The sequence below is a fragment of the Anguilla rostrata genome, chromosome 13, assembly GCF_018555375.3.
Source record: "Anguilla rostrata isolate EN2019 chromosome 13, ASM1855537v3, whole genome shotgun sequence".
Lineage (NCBI taxonomy): Eukaryota > Metazoa > Chordata > Actinopteri > Anguilliformes > Anguillidae > Anguilla > Anguilla rostrata.
Genome location: NC_057945.1, coordinates 25,565,378 through 25,584,037, shown reverse-complemented (window position 1 = coordinate 25,584,037; position 18,660 = coordinate 25,565,378). Strand labels below are relative to the sequence as shown.

Here is an 18,660-nt window from a genome sequence, read left to right as displayed (position 1 = left end):
AAGCTCTTTGAAAGGCCTTTGTTTTATTTGTCATTTTTTCTTGTGAAGGCTAATATAGTTTAATATGACTTCTCCTGGCTCCTCAGAACACATGTGGGTTCTGCTAATAGTGTGCTGTATTTGCTTTTTAAAAGGGCCTCAAGAAGCTCTGATTTAATTATTTTGTTTAAAGAAAGAAAGAAAAAAGTAACTCCATGACATGCACCCTGAGATGTCGTTCATTCCAAGGAATCTCTGGGTGGGGATATGCCTTCAGTTGATGTCGTCTTTGATGAAACTGTGAACAAATTAATCTCTGTGGATGTTTGTGAGTACCTATGGCATTATGCTTGGAAAGATGTTGCTGTTGAGTTTTAAAATGTTCTGCTCATTGAGCACCATAAAAATATGGTTCCATTTGAGGTCCGTTGTATCAGAGTGAACTGCAGCGGTTGTCAAGAAAACTTGTCAAATCTCAGTGAAACTGTCTGGATGGATAGATAGTGCTCTGGGTAAGAGGAAATTTACCTTAATTTCATTTTTGGGTGAACTGCCCCTTTAATCACTGAGGTCTGCTCAAGCTAATCAAATCACTTTAGAAATCAAATAGAGCTGTCAGGTCAAATTACTGTTCGTCCTAACCACACGTTTTGTTGCGGCTGAATGCTGATTGAAGTAAAAGTTTTTTTCTCATGGCAATAAGTAGCCCACTGCTGATATTAGCCTAATTTTTAAGATTAATCCTTAATATTATCCTTTTAATTATTATTGGAATAATGATTGTTGTTTGTTTCACCATTGCATACACGCTGATAGTGTGGTGGGGATAGTAAATGCTACTATCCGGCTTGGTTTATTCAGACTCTCTGGAACAAGATAAGCCCACATACAAGGTTCTCTGACCAGTACTGGCCAAGCTGTTCCTCAGTATAGCCAGGGGCACCCGCCCTGCACAAGCAACAGCTGCACATGGACATGGTCAGTTCTCCCCAGTACTCAGCCAACCAGTGACAAGCTATTGTAGTGACTACTTACAAGCATTTTAGCCAATGAAATTCTGTTTCTAATGTTGTACTGTTTGTTAGGCTTTCATGAAATGTTTCTCCTGCGTAAACAATTGATATCTTTTTCAGTATGCATGCTGAGAACGTTAGGTGTGGGCAAAAACTTCTTGAGACTATAAGTAAAAAGGTTGTTGTTTTACAACTACAATTTATTTTGCAATGCCTGAGTCTAAACAGAAGATTTGGCATTTGGAGGCCTTGGAAGAAATCGTTCATTTGAGTGAATATTTCTGAGGAGGACAGTGAAAACAGCTTGATCCAATTTTATTGGTGTGCATCTATATACATTCTATACATTATTATTACTCAGTATTTGCTTATAAGTAAGGAGTAGGCTTGATTTTGAATAATGAATGTGGTGTGTGAAATTGAGAGATTTGACATGTTGGGGCTGGGGTATTTGGTGAAAACTTCAGTCAATGGATTAGTAAACAAAATATCTAATGCATTTATCTTCCCGACCTGCTGCTGCCAAAGGGGACACTACCAAAGGGGTTAAATGACCACATTCATGTTTAATTATAGTGTTTTCATTTTGCATTTTGCTGACAGTTCTGAGATTCAATAAAGTACACCTTTCTGTTGCACTACTGTATAGCCTGACACAGTATAAATGCTTTCCTCAAATGCTTTTGAAAAAGTAATCAGTTTTAAGCAATTGGATGCTTTGTTTTGGCACTTGGACCCACCCCAAACATGTGCCACACAGCAGAGAACGCTTTACTTGCACTGTTACCTGTAACCACATGTATAGCCTGTGTCCTGGTTGATGTTTTGTTAGTAAGCCCTATGTTAGTAAGCCCTTTAGAGAAGCATGGTAAAATAGAATTTTCCAGTCAGTCCCAGGAATGTTGGTTTCGGGGCACATAGTTGAGTTGCCCAGGAGATGAGGCCTTGGTTTGTAGGAGGTGTGTGTCACACTCTGTCTGTGAGCATCAGCTACTTTTCTGTCTCTCAGTGACTCTGGTGGAATTTCAATGAATGAATTTAGAGGCAAGCTAAAAATAAAAATGCGTGTGCTTGTGTATCTGCCTTCAGGGCTTCAGATGAAACAAGCACACAGCCATTAAATCTTTATCGTTTTTGAAATATTTTTTTTTAAATCGTGGTTTACAATGAGTTGCGTCAGACTATAGGTGTACACAGAGCTGACTCTGGCTGGGCAGCAGCAAAACCGACGTAGAGCTTTGTCTTATGGCCGACTGAATTCTGGTGTCAACTGGACAGAACAAGGTACAAACTGAACAGCGCTTATTTGTGCTGCAGATGTCCCGGTTCTACCTGTTTTTACTGGTTTTTGCCAGTTTAAGATTTTTTATTTATTTAAGAGAAGTTCCGAAGAATGTGTCCTCACTCTGCTCTTTAGGCTCTCGTCTTTAAATTGCTCATGCCAGACGCCAGCAGAATGATAACAAAACTGAGCAGGAGTTTGGCTTGTTTTTGTAAATCTGACATTGTGTCTGCTCAATGCACCAATGCATCTAATTTCAAACACTCACACTTCCTCTGGCAAAGGCCCACGTACTGTGTTCAGATAGATGAATCTTTAATGTCCCGCAGTTTCAGACATTTCAGACATGCCTTTTAACCCTTACGGTTCTGAAATTTCAATAGACTTAACAAGGTTTACTTCACATGTACTGGTGTTTCTTCTTGTGTGTTGTGAGTAAGATTCTGTGCCCATTTTTTGTCTTGCAGGGAAGCAGCACAGTGTTGAGTTTTCTCGCCTCATTGACCAGGTCAAAGGTCACTGGGAGGCAACCAAGAAGGCTTGCGTCAAAGAGGAGGTGCCGGAAGGAGGAGGTGAAGCGAAGAGCGGGCGTCCCTCAGGTACAGCAGAGCGCTTCAACCTGCAGAACGGGGCAGTGGGGTCAGAGCTTTAGATCCCGCGTGAGATGTTGCTACTCTCCCATTTAGCAAGAAATTCTGGGTCTTGTCAGCCAACTCATCCAAGCTCAGAATCAGTTGATTTTATAGGTTAAGAAAGTTTTGTATTATCAGTATATAGTTTTGTATATTGCAGAAAGTTTATCAGAACACTCCAGGGAATCAGTAAACTGGGATTCCAAATGGCATTCTTAATCATTTTTTCAATCATGTGTCCTAGAATCTTTCTTGCTTTCAGAATGTTTTTTTTTTTTAATTTTTTTTTTTACTATTCCATTTAACCAATTTGCCATTTATAATATGCCTCTTAACAAGTTGTATACATGGGGTATTATCATATTGTTGTATATGCTGCACATGCACATAAATTGTGCAGTTTTGCACTTACAAAATGTAATTGGTGAGATTGCCACTTGGTGTGAATGGTTTGTAAAACATTCATAAGGGCAAAATTAGAGTAAAATTATTTCAGCCATTTTACAGTAGGAGGATGCAGCTGTACAGTTGTACACTGGAAAATGGTAGGTTTGTATACTCTACATCATTGTAACCTACTACTTATTTCTTTCTTTGCATAGTACTATAAAAAGCCAATTGGTTGTTTTTAAAAAAAAAAATATTTTGTGCAGATCCAGTTTGTTTGGTGCTTCTGTTCAAAACTGTGTCTGAAGAGTTTGTTGTATTTTTTTGTTTTTCGTTTTTGAAAATAAGCTGTACAGGCAGATGAGCGTAGCGACAGCGCAGCGTGTGTGTTGAGGGTTTCCTCTGAAGACCCAGCGGAGGAGTGGCTCCTGAACGCTGCGGCCACAGAGCGATCCCCCAGCCCCGCCCTCAGTGACATCTCAGTCAGCAGGTACTCAACACTGTCTGCACCGTCAGTCTTCCTCATTTATCATTCTTTGGCATCGCCATCGTCCTCATCACCATCAATCTTCAGTTATCGTTCATCATCAGCTTCACCATCATCAACATCATCATCATGTGTTTGTTTGACAGGATAAATGTCCAGTGTAATTTGCTAGGCTAGTGTAGCATAATATTACATGAACTACCGTAACACAGGTAGTTCATGTAATATTTACAGTGGCATATTTACATTGAACATAGATTGAGTAGAGAAAGAATAAAAATTGTAAAAGAAGATCATTCAAAATATTGTGCTTAATAATTTATCCCAAAGAGCAGAATAAGCAACTATTCCTAAGTGAATACGGATTGACACTGTGTAGCAGCAATGCAATTACAATGCACCTGTCTTATCTGAAGTACAGATTTGTTTTATTGATCGTAAGCCCATCAATACATACAGGAATGATGATATGAAAGAAGAAAACTGTTTTTGGACAGTTACATAGATTTGTGTGACATGCATGTAAAGTACAAAATGCATGGTGCATATTTTTCAGTGATGCTGTTGGATGAAGAGCTCTTGGGTTATTCCTTGGTCATTGCCTCTCTTTGTTTGAATTACTGAATGCAGTCTTACAGAGTCTGTCATATTACTGATACACACAGCACTCTTCCATTAAAGTATGCTAAACTGTGATGAACCTGGTTTAAAATGGGTTCATTGCGTGATGTTGAAATTGAGGAGGGCATGTTGTGTATTAAAGAAAGCAAAAAATAATAATACATTTTAATAGGGCAGAATATCATTTTACATGTAGCCCTGGTTGTATTTGTTGATTATCATTTTAACCTACTCAATGAATTAAAATGCTACACTTTTTATATTCGGAAAGCTAAGTTTTTTTGGTGCAAAGCCTTTCTGAACAGACCCCCCCCCCTCTTCCCGCCTACTTTGACAGAAAAATGTTTTTCAGTTGACCAATTGAAAATCATGGCAGAAGGCTGTGAATCTGTGGTTTACTAATGAATGCCTTTCCAGTGACTTTGAAACAGGCTTCAAAGAGGCCTGTCCTTATTCCCTCAGGACAGTTTTTAGCTCTCGTCTCATTGGATTTATAAATAAACAAGGATGAAGTTTAATTACTTTGGCTACCAAATGAACCAGTATTATTTTGTTCTGGGGGCTGAATTTGTGGCTATTTCTTACCTCCTGTGTTAGATTATCCCCCTTTTCCTTCACTAGATTATCACATTCAGGGACAGATGAGGAGGTAAATATTACACACAAAGGTGGAAAATCAGTTAAATGTATTTCAGTGTTTTATATGTTCAAGGGCATTATTTGACCTCACAAAGTTTTTTTTAATGAATGCGCCATTTGACAGTACAGTATGATACTCAGGGTATTGCTTTACTGTTAGGTAGTCATTGGTAGCACTCTACAGTGCAGAATTTGTGCTGGTTCCCGTTCATGTTAGCACTTGTGATAACACATGGAAAGATTTGCTCAGTTGATAGTAAATGGAGTAGGTCTGGGGTCTGTTCCCTAAGAGATACTAAGCTGGACATTTGTTTTTTTTTCCTGTGAATATAATTTTTTTTTGTTTATCTGTAAAGGTGGTATTAAAAATAATGTTGGATTCTCCCATTTATATTAAGTATGACATGATTTCATTCTTACACTATTTCACTTGGTCCATTGCATTGTGGGATGGATATCTTGTTTAAGTGAATCAGCTGAGTAGATATAGAAGGAATGGAAAAATGGTGTGTGTTTGTGTGTGTGTGTGCGCGCGCGCTTGTGTGTTTGTGTGTGCACATGAACACGTGTTTATTCTGAATGGATCCATAGAATAATAAACTTCAATATTAGTTTTCCTAAAATAAACTGGTAATGAGACTCTTTAGAACGCACTTCAGTACTCAGACAGCCTTGTTTACCAAGGATAATGGCCTCATGCCAAGCATATTCTTTTTCAGATAGTTTTTTGGTGAAGTGCCTAATCTCTTTACAGATGGGTCGGAGACTTGGTAAACACAGAACAGTTTGATATTTTGTAACATGAAAAATGATATATATATATATATATATATAAATATATCCTAGCTATCAAGGCTTTGATAACGAGGATATATTTAAATATATATTGGTTGGTTGAGGAAGTGGAGCCCTTGAAATTAAAATTCAGTCATAGAATGTCCATCTGTTCACATCAAGACTTCAATCTGCAAACTTTAGTAAAGTTCCAGAGATTTTAATCGTGTTTTTTTATTTTATTATTATTACTTATAAATACTACATGTGGTATGTGCTTTGCAAGCTCATCTCTGTTCCATTAAAAATATATAAATGGTTTATATAAATGTGCTTATTTTTATTTGTTTATGTAACAAAGACTGCATACAGTATTAAGCAGAAATCTTAGCAAATCGGGAATCAGTCCAATTTCATAGAACTGTGATTACAGTAAGTCATGGAAAATTTATCTTTGTAATGTCGATAAATAGCATGCCTTCCAGCAGTACTCTGTAGGTGGTTTTGAATTCTGTTTTATTCATTTTTGGGAATGTTTGGTAAATGGTAAATAAAACTTACGGGCAATATAAAACGAGCAAATACTAAAAATGAAATAATTAAGCTGATAACTAGCAGACGCTGGAATGTTGGAGTGAGCGCTGGGTTCACCCTTGGTTCACCTTTCCAAGGTTTCATCCACATTATTGATTCATATTACGCTTTGCCAAATCCACCATGACAGATTAGTTGTTTGATTTGGTTCTTGCATTGAATGAAGTGATTCTCATTCCTGACAAAGCTACTTTAAAGTCCCAGTGTTGAGAAATGACCCTAAATCTAATTTCCCTTTGATTACGCTTGCACTAAAGGATTTGCAGTTTGTCTTGAGGAGAGGGAGTTCAGTGGACTGCCAAAGCCGTGACCTTTTCCCCTACTTAGAATCTGAAGACTTGTCGAGAGACTTTTTGCATCTCCCGAGCCAATGTCTATGCTAGAGACGGAGAGCACTCTCTGCTCACATGAAGAAAAATGTCACTGATGGGTACCTTTTGTCTCTCAAGTGGTGTTTGTGTGGCAGTTCAGAAGCCATGTTTACAATGTCTGGATAAATAATAAGAGTATTACCGATTGCCTCTTCTTGAAACGTATTTACCGTGAATGAGCAGTTTTATATGCAGACAGGAAATGAGGGCTTCAGGTCTTTCCACTTCATAATTATGGGCTTTAATTTCTCTCACAGGCTAATCTTTTAGCTGTCATTGACTGGTGCTGATCATCAATCTTTCTTGAAAGTGTAATGAGAAAAATGCTTCCCCACACTCTGCTGTGATCAGTCCTCAGGTATCATTTATGTCTACTGAATGTTTTAATTTAGAGAACAAGTAGGAATCTTTCAAATTAAACTGCACACCTCATTGCCTAAACACGAAGCTTTAAATGCCTTTTTTGGATTATATTTTAGACCAGGGCTATATTTGTTCATTTTATCTCCAGTGCTCCCTAGCCTTTCTGTTTTATGATAAACATCCCTCTCCTGGCTATGAATTCAGCCCATTTACCACATTAAATTATTTCTGTAAGAACAGTCACATAATATTTACCACATTTTGTGAGATTTTATTTTTCTCCCACTTCTGGTAGTCTGCAAATGCTATAATGCAGCGATAAAGATGATGGATATTCAGGCAGTTTTCAGTCAGTTTCTCTCTCTCTCTCTCTTTCTCTGTTCTTATCAACAGTAATCCTAATTGATTACATGATCATCTCTTCTTGGGCAGCCTTTCTTTGCTCCTATCACTTCTTGTGTTACAAATTATACTCTCACCTGTCCATAATATTGCGGCAGCATTGTTGTGTACTTGGGATGAGTCTCCCCATCCATTAGCGCTGGTGAAAGGCAGCAGGTCTCAGTGTCCCTTTTTTTAGACTGTGAAGCGGTGCACGCGTTAACGCTAAGACCTTCATGCGCTCACGTTCCTGAAGCGGATCAGAGATTTGGTTTCCCCACGCGGTTTCCCCGCTCCTCCCCAGCCTTCCCCGCGGCCCTGTCGGAGAGCCCCTGAGCCTGGGTAGGATGCGGCCGGAGACCTGCAATTTCCTTGCTTTGGGCACGTCGGAGCCCCCCTCGGATCACCCTGCTGCGCTTTTCATTACTGAAGCGCCGCTGCGTAATCCTCTCACCAGCCTGGCCCTGTCCACCACCACCGCGGCCCCCCTGACCCCTGAACGGACCGCAAGCCCCTGTAATCCATCTCCAGACAAGCGCTGAGAGCGCAATGATTTCCACGTGTGGCGTTGTGCTCCCGCCCTCAGCTGTGCCTCCACCTCCCACCAGTGGGTGGGGTGCTATCTGAACTGACCCATTTCTTTGTGCTGTCAGGGCCTTTATTCAGGGAGGGAAAAGGGCCCAATACTTTCTTTAACAGGTTCTTTTACTAGGTCTGCTCTTTCAGTTTTGAGTGTTAGTTTGAGCCTGGTCATTCAGAGCTATAGCTATTGCTATTTGTGTGTCCTCCTTTCATCAGATGATTTGCTGATCTAATTTCTCTGATTTTCCCTACTGTTGCTGAAATATAATTTTGAGTTTCAAATATATAGTTTCATAATGACACTTGCATTAATGTTTGGTTGTGTATGTTTGTAAATTATTGGGGGGAAAAGTAGACACAAAAAATTTCACACAGTTCTATTGAAAAGATTTATAGAGCAGTCATTGACTGTTCAGTCGATCTGTGTTATACCTGGCTTGTTTTACTTATTAACTAATTTGTTTTTTGTCACTCTTGGTTAAAAACAAATTGCAACATACTGTAAGACAAAATGGCCTGTTCACCTCAAGGTGGTGTTTTGTAATTATCTGCGGGGAGGCAGTGTCTATGATGTCCACCCTGGTAGCCGCAGGGTGCTTTTGTTTGTGTGTGTGCTTGTGTGCATGTGTGCGGTTGCGTGTCTGCTTACATGCTCACGTGTGGGTGCATGCAGCCTCTGATGGATATCATGGATTCATTCTCTCCGTTGATTGTATTACTATTGGTCTGGTCTTGCCCGACGCTTGAGCAATGAGAAGTATTGTCTGAAGTATTGCATGGTCAGAAATGGGTGCTGTGTAAGTCAATGGGATATAGTTATATTGAATTTGATGCTAAGACGTGGTAAAACAGAAGAAATAAAAGCATGAGTGAATTAAATTCTTATTAACTGTCTCTTTTGTTGCCCAATTTTTTTCCAGCTCCATTTCAGACGTGTTCAGTATTGAGGCTGACAGAAGCATGGGTAAGTTATTTCTTCATTTTTACTAATGCTCACTAATTAGCCTCGTTTTACATGAACTCCTTTTCATTCATCTGCATCCATTTACGCACATTCCATACAAGTCCTCAGTCCAAAAATCACCAGCAAACAGGCCAAGTTTAATTGACTCAAATATCCTGCTGCACTTTCACAACAGTTTGGATGACTTGGATTACAGCTTTTTTTTTAATGCAACACGTGGGGTGGTCTTACCCTTTTCTCTCATAAGCATCAGTAAGTTCACTGCAGGAGGGTTTTTAGGGTTTCTGTTTCCAAACCTGGCTCACGTAGAGCTGAATCTCATCAGTCTGACGTCCATCCTCAGTTAACGTGGAGATCGAGTAGATTCAGCAGCCCACAGATAGTGAAACACCGCCATTGTGGAACTGATAAGGTACATCTGAGGCTGGTCCTGCAAGAAAATTCAAAGCAGTTCTCAGCTCTGACTCATCTTTGCCTGTTAAAACTCTTGAGATGCATAAGGGGGGGGAAAACTGACATGATTTACATTTTTTAACATATGCTTTTGTACGGCATGATGTTTGCTGAAGGAGTATTTTGCTTCAGGGCATGACAGCAATGGGTCAGCTGAAAATCTTACCAAAAACTTACTGGTTATAAACCCAGTTCCTTAAAAAACAAAACAAAGTGTGCATGTATATTGCTTAGGATTCACAGCCTCTTTGAAACACCAATCCATGTATACAAATCAGAGATAATTGTCTTAAAATATGGCAACGTGGGTAAGAGGGAAGGTGATGACCAGCCTGTCCTGATCTGCTAATGATGCCTTATTCTGCTTATTTGGAATCCAAAATGAGCCGTGGAGGTGTTGAAGTGGAAAATATGATCTTGGCACATCCAGTTCAGCTGGAGAGCAAAAACAGATTTCTCACCCTGCTTTACTTCTGGAATTTTACTGCACTGTCAGTGTGCAAAAAACCTACAAGTTGGGCTTAAAGTGAAAACACATGTTGGATTTGGATTTTTTTTATGCAGATGACATCTGAACATTGAATAAAGTATAATTTTATTAATAATAAACTATCTTTCTTAGCCCAGCTGTTTTTATTTTTAACAGTGTCTCTTCTGGTTTGGTATCTGTGGTAAACTCTTATTTTAAGGTACAAGCAGGGCTGGAGGGTCCCCATAGGCCTATAGTGCTGAGACGCAGACCCAAACCCAGTGCTGGTCACCCCTCATTGCCTTTCCACAACATCTGGACTTAATATGCAGTATAGCATTCTTACCGTCTCCATGGAACCCCTCGGGTTGCTTGACTTTGATCTTCAGGGGCACCTCCAGCTCAGGACGGGACAGCTGGGATGGATGGGTTGGCCCGTAGTAGCCTCATCTAGACCCATCGTCCTTCTGGGTGGGGGGTAACCCCCCTACCCGCACTCAAACAAGTTCACACACTTCCATGGCATCCCGAGCAAACATCTTTAAAGCTCAGCTCTGGATTTCTTGCGTTTCTTATTTTTTATTTTATTATTTTTTTTGTGGATGGCGAACTACATCTAAGTTATAGGTTATAAGATAGGTTGCCAGTTTGTGTTGTTGGAGGTTATGGGCAAACACTTGCCACTTGGCAGCAGAATGTGTCTGGAGTGATTTCACAGGTCTGCAGTGGCCAGGACCCATACGCATGACCACAGAGATGTAGAACTGTGAAAACTAGCTTCCTGAGATGCGTTCAGCATCCACACTTCTGACATGGCGAGTGTCCTCGCTGAGCAGTTATGCTGTAATACAGTATAAACTCTCTAATGAAGATGACACTGTCTGCACAAGTGACCATTACCAACGTTTCTCAAACTTGCTCAGAAAATCCCCTCGTCAAACCTGATCAAACTGCAACATTGTGTTCTGTTTATACATTTTTTTTTAAACGGATTTTTTTTTTGTCCATTGTCAAATTCCGCCATCTCTCCCCAGTGCGTTCACTTTATCGCACCAAAGCACTGGCTATTCTCGCACATGGTTTTCATCTACAGTGTGCATATGGTAAGTTTTTTTGGTGCAAGGTTTTCTTTGGGAAATAAGTGAGTGTTGACTGGGGGTTGGTTATCAGTTACGTGCTCCTCTGGTGTCCAATGAGAGGGAGGCTCTGATTGGTCCCAAAATGTTTTGACAGCTTGTTTGTTCTCTCTGGGAGACATAGAAGATCAGTCATGTCCAGAGTGATGGTTTTCATCAGTGAAGTGAAGGCCTGCTGCAGCCAAAATGTATTGCCAAGAACAAGTCATGTTGAAGTTGGTGTCCTTCAATAGGCCCCTGGGTCAGCTGCATTTCCAGTCATTATTTTTCTCATGAAAGTGCAAATGTTTGATACTCATCTATTACTTGATGGTGGCTCATTGAACTTTGCAGGTTTGTTTCCTACCGGCCCAGAACCCTACCTTTGACGTAACTCACCGGGACATACTGTTCTATAATTCATGTGGTATGAAATTGCCCATGTGCATTTGTATTCTGGGCCTTTAGCTCGGTGTGGAGGTCGGGAGGCAGTTAATTAAAGATGTCATGCTGCCTGAGCCCCTGTCTTGACCAAAAGTCCCCGGTCAAGGTGACTTCTGGGCAGAAATCAAATGCCCATCCCCCACCCCTACCCACCTCTTGTAATAGATGAAAAGCCATTTCATTACCTTTCACTGTGTGGAAAGCAGTAGAAGATGGAAACGTGCTAATGCAATCTGACTTGGGGTTCAGTCATTTTTTTGCACATCTTGCACTCATATTTATGAAATATCATGGCCCAGCGCTACCCCTCTGCTCTGTTTATTTATGATCTTGTTAGTGTGCACGGCTGTTGGCTGTAATAAAGGCAAGAGGGACTAGAGTGCCTCACATTGTCAGTTTCAATTCTGGAAGCAGTACGTCTGGGCGTTGATTTAATTAAAAGAAAATTCTGATTTATTCACATTTTCCACAGATGTGGCGCACAATCATCATTTGTTCTTTTGAGATACAATAGAAATTGAGCAACAAAGTTGGCCATGGTGTGTATGAGAATCCAGTGGTTATTTGTGTGCGAGAGCTGTTTTCTGCTCGGATGAGATGAGAGGGCTTCAGGTCTCATTCATCTGCAGCAGAAAAACAAGTTTGAACCGTAAACGCGTGCAAAGACTTTTTTTTCGTGCGATATCACAGAGAGTAAAATGTTCCATATGTGTATCTGGGTTCTGTGGCTGAGAGGCTGTGTTATCATTGTGTTTCCACTGACGGGAAGCTTTGCTGAGCCCCCCCCTCTTATTATGAGACCCCCCCCCCCCACCTTCCCCTACCCCCATTCCTCAGGCATCTCTCCATCTCACACAGCTATGCAACACTATAGTATCAATGGCTAACCCCCATTGTCTGTACTGACCGACCGATGTGGTCTGGTTATGGTTTTAATAACCGGACCACATAGCCAAGCCCCACACTGATGCAGGAATTTTCTCTTGGTGAAATGACAATTCTTCTGATGTCAGAGTCAATGTACTCACTCTCGATTGCACTTCCTGTTTTTGACAGAAAAAGGTTATTCAACATATTTATTTTTTCATCAGACTTGGGGGGTGATGGCAGCCTTTATTTGCAGAGTCCTGTACAGAATTTCTATAATGTATGTGCCTATGGTTATGAATGAATCTATCAATGGAAGAATTTGGCGTACATGAAGCGCTCGTTCTGTTTTGCTAAAGCTAACTAAGAAAGTTTTCCTGCTGGTAGTGGTGTTGGTGGGCCAGTGGGTGGCGCTCTTCTTTTTAGCAGGGCTAGAAAACAGTACTGTGCTTATGAAAAGTGGGAATGTAAGCCAGGGCCCTTCCCTCATTGTCTGTGTTGATGGGACAGTCCGGAGATCTAGTCACCCCCTCCTCCTCCCTCTGCTCCTCTTCATCCTCCCCATTGGAGTCCTTAATTAAAATGTAAAAGCTAATAAAGTTTCTAGTGTGTTCTGGCACAGTGTGTGGCTCCCAGGTTTGACAGACAGGCGGATGCGTCTGCTTTCTAGTGCAGAAAAGAGACTGAGAGACATTCTTCCTCAGCCAAAAAAGTCCGTAGACAAATACACACGGAGGGTTCAGCAGGATGTAATGAAAACACCTGGGCTGCCCACTCTGTCCCACAGCTAATGATCCGCGCTCGGCCCACGCCATCACAGGACACCTGGCAACCCCTGGATCTGTGTGCGTTTGCACGCACCTGAGCGTCTCCAGCCGTGGCCCCCGACACGTGCAGGCGTGATCCACACTGTGCTGGCTGTCCACACGCGGCCTGAGGGCTGTGCGTGTCTGCGTGTGTCTCTCTGTGTCTCTCTGTGTCTGTCTGTGTCTGTCTGGTTCTGTGGACACTTTCTGAGAAATGGTTTTAACAGCCTCCCTCCTATCCTCCCTTCTGTTTCTCCAGCCTGTTTTCATCTTTGAAGTCGCAGGGAGATTTTGACTACTACTCTGTACAGGGCTGAAAGATCACAGTGGCCTGTGACATGACTGCTTTCATAAACAAACATAAAGACTGGACACCTACAGTTCTGCTTGTTTACAGAAAGCACTCTCAGAGAATATCAGTGCTTCAGAAGAGAAGAAAAAGGGAAAGTATAAATGAGATTATCACAGAAATAATGAGACATCCATGGGCATTTAATATTAATATTTATATTTTTGTAGATAAATCATACAGACAACCTGTAAATGCCTAATAAACACCAACAGATTTCTGAAAGACAATGGATAATTCAATTTTGCATTTTTGAGCAGAGATATTTGTGTACAATAGTGGCAGTAGTTTACTATTACAGTAATTATATATACTACTGCTAACCCACTCAGTGTATGTTTGCATCTGTGCGTCTGTATGTGTTTGTGTGTGGTTGCTATTTGTGTGGTGTGAAAGAAAGTGTATTTAAATATTTCACCCGTCAGTCTAATAAATTCTTCTCCATGATGAGTTTACACGTAAAGTGTCTAACTTGCTGTGGACCAACAGTAAGCGGACTGGGTGGAGAAAAGATCAGAGAATTAGAATGCGCTGCTCCTTGGAGTGTGTGTGTGAGAGAGAGAGTATGTGTGTGCCCCCAATTGCTCAAGATTATACATAACCACCCCATACAGTATGATGTTCTGAGTGATAATGATGCTTTTCTTATTAAAGGGTTAAGTGCACTTACTATTTACCAGCTAAGTGTATTTTTCCTCCAAATTTCTTTGTTTTCATGCACTGCGTTTATTTTTTATTTGTATTGGTATTGTTTCAAATAAAATCTTAATGCTGTTTCTGTGCATATTATTAATTTTGCATTTAATAATCTGGTTGACTAGGTTTGGAGAGAATATGTAACTATATTTTGTTTTATTAAACTTGTTTATGTTTGACCATTAAAATAAAGGAGCAGATTAAATATAGGGGTTTCAGATGAAGGTCAGTGTTTTTAACTTGATATCTGGTAGAAGGCTTGAGAAGAATTGCATTACTGTCCGTTTTTGTTTCGGGAAGAAATAAGATCATTTCTTTTTCTGGGAGGTTTCAGTCGGGCCGGTTGTGCCACTCTGGTTGATTAGTTGTACTCTTTTCTCTTTTTTATCCTGTAGAATATGTTAAATTATTCACATGCTAATGATAAAAAAAATGTAGCTGACAGTGCAGGGGTCCTGCAACGTATCAGGCAGGGTGGAAATTGCACAAAACACAATTTTGCTCCCAAAAGCTTCCTCCCTGCTACTCCCATATCACAGAACCATCCATTGTATCAAATTGAGTTACCCCATGTCAGATTAAAGACCCAAGAACCAGCTGCCTTTGGTGTCAGTTAATTTTACAAAAGAAAGGCAAGAATACTGAGATGCACTTCAGAGAAAGGATAGGTCCAGACATCAAAGGGATCTCCTCTGTGACACTGCCAAAATGTTTTCCGAAATGGTAATCACCTCTAATTAATTTGAAATCTTCCAGCTCTCTCTCACTTGCTGCCCTTCTCCCTCTCTCACTCTGTTCTTCTCTGTCTCACACACTCTCTCACTCTCTCTCTCTCTCTCTCACTCTCTCTCACACACACACTCTCTCACTCTCTCTCACACGCACTCACTCTTTCTCTCTCTCTCTCACACATCAGAACAACATGTTAAGCCCACCGGATGTAGCTGTTACATCAGACGCCATTCTCCCATAGAAATAATAGTGCTTGTTTGTCAGTGGTATCTTATATGGCATCTCCAAATGCTATGAAGGACCTTCACTGGGATCACATTAGATAGAAGCTTATAGTGTCTGTCCTACTTCCTCTCGTGGTGCTAGTAGTTCTATGAGAATTCTGGGGACTGTGATTAGTAAGAACCTCTGGGTGTGGGGTAGAAGTACAACTTTGGAAGTGAACTGTGGATGGGAAGATTGCTTCTGCTCATTTCTCAGCATGTTTGCGACGGTGTTCAAAGTATTTGTCGAATTTGGAAATGAAGTCACTCAGGTCTGTGAGAGGTGTAACTCTGCCCGTGTAAGGCAAAGCGTAAAACTTACTTCAAGTTTCCACTATTCTTTCATTCTTTTGTATTTGTATGTATTAAAGAACTGCATTTGATCCAGTTTTGGCCTCTGTACTGAAACTAACTCTACGAATGTGTTGTTTCAGAAACGTGACGAACGTGAGAGATGACAAAGGAAAGATCCGCAGTCCCCAGTCCCCAGGACCTAGAGCCTTCACTGCTGTTACCGTGGGAAAGTGCAAGGGCCTGAGCTGTAACATGAGAACTGTGTAAGAATTCATACTGGGGAACTGGAAAAACGTCCAGTCTTTTTCACCTCTTCTTCTGAATCCGCTCCTTTGTAAATTTGCTTTGTTCATGTATCGCTTAATTAATCCTATTAAACTTTTAGGACATTTTTCTCATTTTTGTGGATTAATTATCTCTGCATAGGCAGAGGGGAGGTGACAGTTTTGATCTGAGAAATCCCCCTGTCTAGCAGTCATTAATCACAGCTTATTCAAGCTATAGTCCTGCGTAGTGAACTGTTGTACTGTGTACAATTAGTACGTTTCTGGAAAAATCTGAAAAAACAGTTCATGGAAATCTCCACTTCAATGAAGATAGTATATCCAGCTGCACTAATGCAAAAGTATGCACATATAATAAATGGAAAAGTCTTGGCACATAAAGACCCTGCAAGGGTTGTGCAGGTCTCAATGTGCACTCAATTATAAAACTATATGATATAGAGGTCTGGAAGCCTGGGGCAATGGCGTTGGGCACAGTCCGGGGCTCAGGAGTGTTTACGGCTGCTTTAAAAATATAAAATAATTAATTGCATTTGTGTAGCACTTTTCATTAGATCTCCCTGCGATTGAGGATTTCCCTTTAACTGCTCCTGGTTTTCGGGAAGGCTCAGTTTGATCAAGTGTGTGTGGACCGCTGGCTGGCAAGTCACAGGTGTATTAAAGTGTAAGACTAGGCCTTGTGTGTGTGTGTGTGTGTATGTGTGCCTATGTGAGCTTGTGTTCGCGTATGCTCATCTATACTATTTGTGTACCATTATTTGTAAACACAGTGGCATATAGTTGACACAGCCTCCTGGTTCTCACTTGAAAAGGCTTGTGTGAGGGGGGCTAAAGGTTCTGTGGGCCCCTTCAAGACCCAAGGTGGAGTGGTTTATGTAATCTGGTTGAAGTACACCAGCTCACTGATCAAACTGCTGTTCTAGAGTGCCTTTATTTATGTCCATTTTACAGCAGATTATTACTGTTATATATTTTTTTTTTTCAGTGTGAAACTTTTTTCTTTTTTTTCTTTTTTAAAAGTCTTGATTTCATTTCTGTCTGAATGAAACTCTCTATCAGTGGTGAGCTGAAATGTTGACAGGGTTCAGTGCAGTACCCCTTAATGGAATGTGTATTTCCATTATGGTGGTGTACAGTTAAAATGATCAACACTGCTTACACACTCATATTAAAAAAACTAGCTACCTGTGAGTGGTTTCAAAATATACTGCTGCTCGGTGACATAGAACAGCACAGCCTCAGCTGCCGTATAGACAGTAGTTGTAGATAGTCTGACGGGCCGTTGGGGCTGCCTGTAATCAGTAAAGTCACCCAGGGCAGTGAGTGAATAAATGTACCTTTGGCTCAGTGGGTTGGTTATGACATGCTGTTGGGAGCGCACCTTCCTCAGCAAGCCCAAGCTCAGGCTGTTCCTCGGCTGTCAGTCCAAGCAGCAGTCCTTCCTTCAGGTTTTATTATAAAAATACAGAGGTTTTCCAAAACCTTCTGTCGGCGTCCACGTGGCAGGTCTCCCTGTCCAGTTCCAAAAAAACCAGTGCTTCTAGCTTCATGACATCTTGTCTCCTCCCTTCCCAAACACCCCTTCTTTTTCAAATGCCCTGCTTTGTGAGACCCGCTCTTTGGGTGAGCTCACACAGACACTGATACACCCCTGAGCGCCAACAGAAGCCTCTAGTGTGTGTGGGGTAAATTATCTGAAATATCACTAAATCAAATATTACACATACACTAAGGAAAAGAGATTCCCTGCCTGTGACACAATCATATACAATAACTTTCACATCAAAGTCTAAAGCTGACTGCCTAAAGTGCTTTAAGGTTCTGGTTGTCTGCAGTCTCTAGCTTCGTCACCAGAAAGGGTTTATTTTGTTCATTTTTCACATTTATGTTGCTTTGAACTTTGCATAGGTGATCCTGATGTCGGAGGTTCAGCAGTATTCCATATTTGTGTATTCATAAGAATTTCATCATCGCTGCATCATGTTGTCTGTTGCTTTGAAAGCCGAACTGAATCTGTTCTGTGGGAAGCTTTGCCAAAAGACAGCATGGCTGTGTGTGCTTAATCTCTTGAATTTGAAATGGGAGCTAGAAAGAATATCATGCAGCCTCACAAGGTTGTAATCTCATGAATGACATAGTAGCCCCATTGTGACCTCATCGTTCTTTGCACGAAGCGGGTTCACCGCCTCACACATTTTCTACAGCACGGTGTTCCTGTTGCAGGAAAAATGCTTTACGACCTCTTCCCCTCCATGTGGGGCCTTGTGAAAATATAAATACAAAACCACAAACAACCATATGAAGGACCTCTGAGACTTCACACTGCAGTTATGAGGTAATTTGAAGCCAGCGACTGAGTGCTTTACACAGGAAGCTGCAGTCTGCTTCATATTGGAGAAGGTTTGACTGCTGCCAATGTTAGGGTGTCCTTCAGGACCGTCCTCAGGCTAGTGGGTTGGTCTTTGATGGTCTCCTATGCACTTTCACACTTTCAGACTGCTGTCTTGCAGCCCTTCGTGAGTGAAACCAAGGCATTTAGAGTTTGCCTATCACTTCTAATTTCAGATCAGGTCCCTTATGCATAGACAGCCCTGAGACTGAGTTGGCATTTATCTGAAGTGTAAGGAAGACAGTATAATCAGTCTAACTTGGGGGGGGGGGGCGGCTGAAACAAACAGAAAAGTGCAGCAGTGTCCTATGTGAATCGGGTTAGAAGGCATAGCTGAACACAAAGGATCTGGTTTAAATAAAAACCAGAAACCAAGGAGCCACTCTGGCCTCTGTCCCACTCTTTATTCCTTCTCAATAGCCACTCTGAA

The 18,660-nt window shown here is 41.1% G+C and overlaps 1 protein-coding gene across 3 annotated transcripts in view; it reads left to right on the top strand.

Moving 5' to 3' along the window:
• The window catches only part of LOC135237545 (E3 ubiquitin-protein ligase RAD18-like), a 43,598-nt gene extending 27,643 nt beyond the window's left edge, over positions 1-15,955 (top strand). For 2 of the 3 annotated variants that reach the window (XM_064304760.1, XM_064304759.1), the window contains exons 10-13: positions 2,742-2,873; positions 3,642-3,783; positions 9,026-9,069; positions 13,483-15,714. In XM_064304760.1, the coding sequence (XP_064160830.1) occupies positions 2,742-2,873; positions 3,642-3,783; positions 9,026-9,069; positions 13,483-13,499 (335 nt within the window). In that variant the 3' untranslated portion in view covers positions 13,500-15,714. Of the gene's footprint in view, positions 1-2,741; positions 2,874-3,641; positions 3,784-9,025; positions 9,070-13,482 lie in introns of all 3 variants that reach the window. The other variant, XM_064304761.1, reaches the window with a different exon arrangement.
• The last annotated feature ends 2,705 nt before the right edge of the window (positions 15,956-18,660 follow it).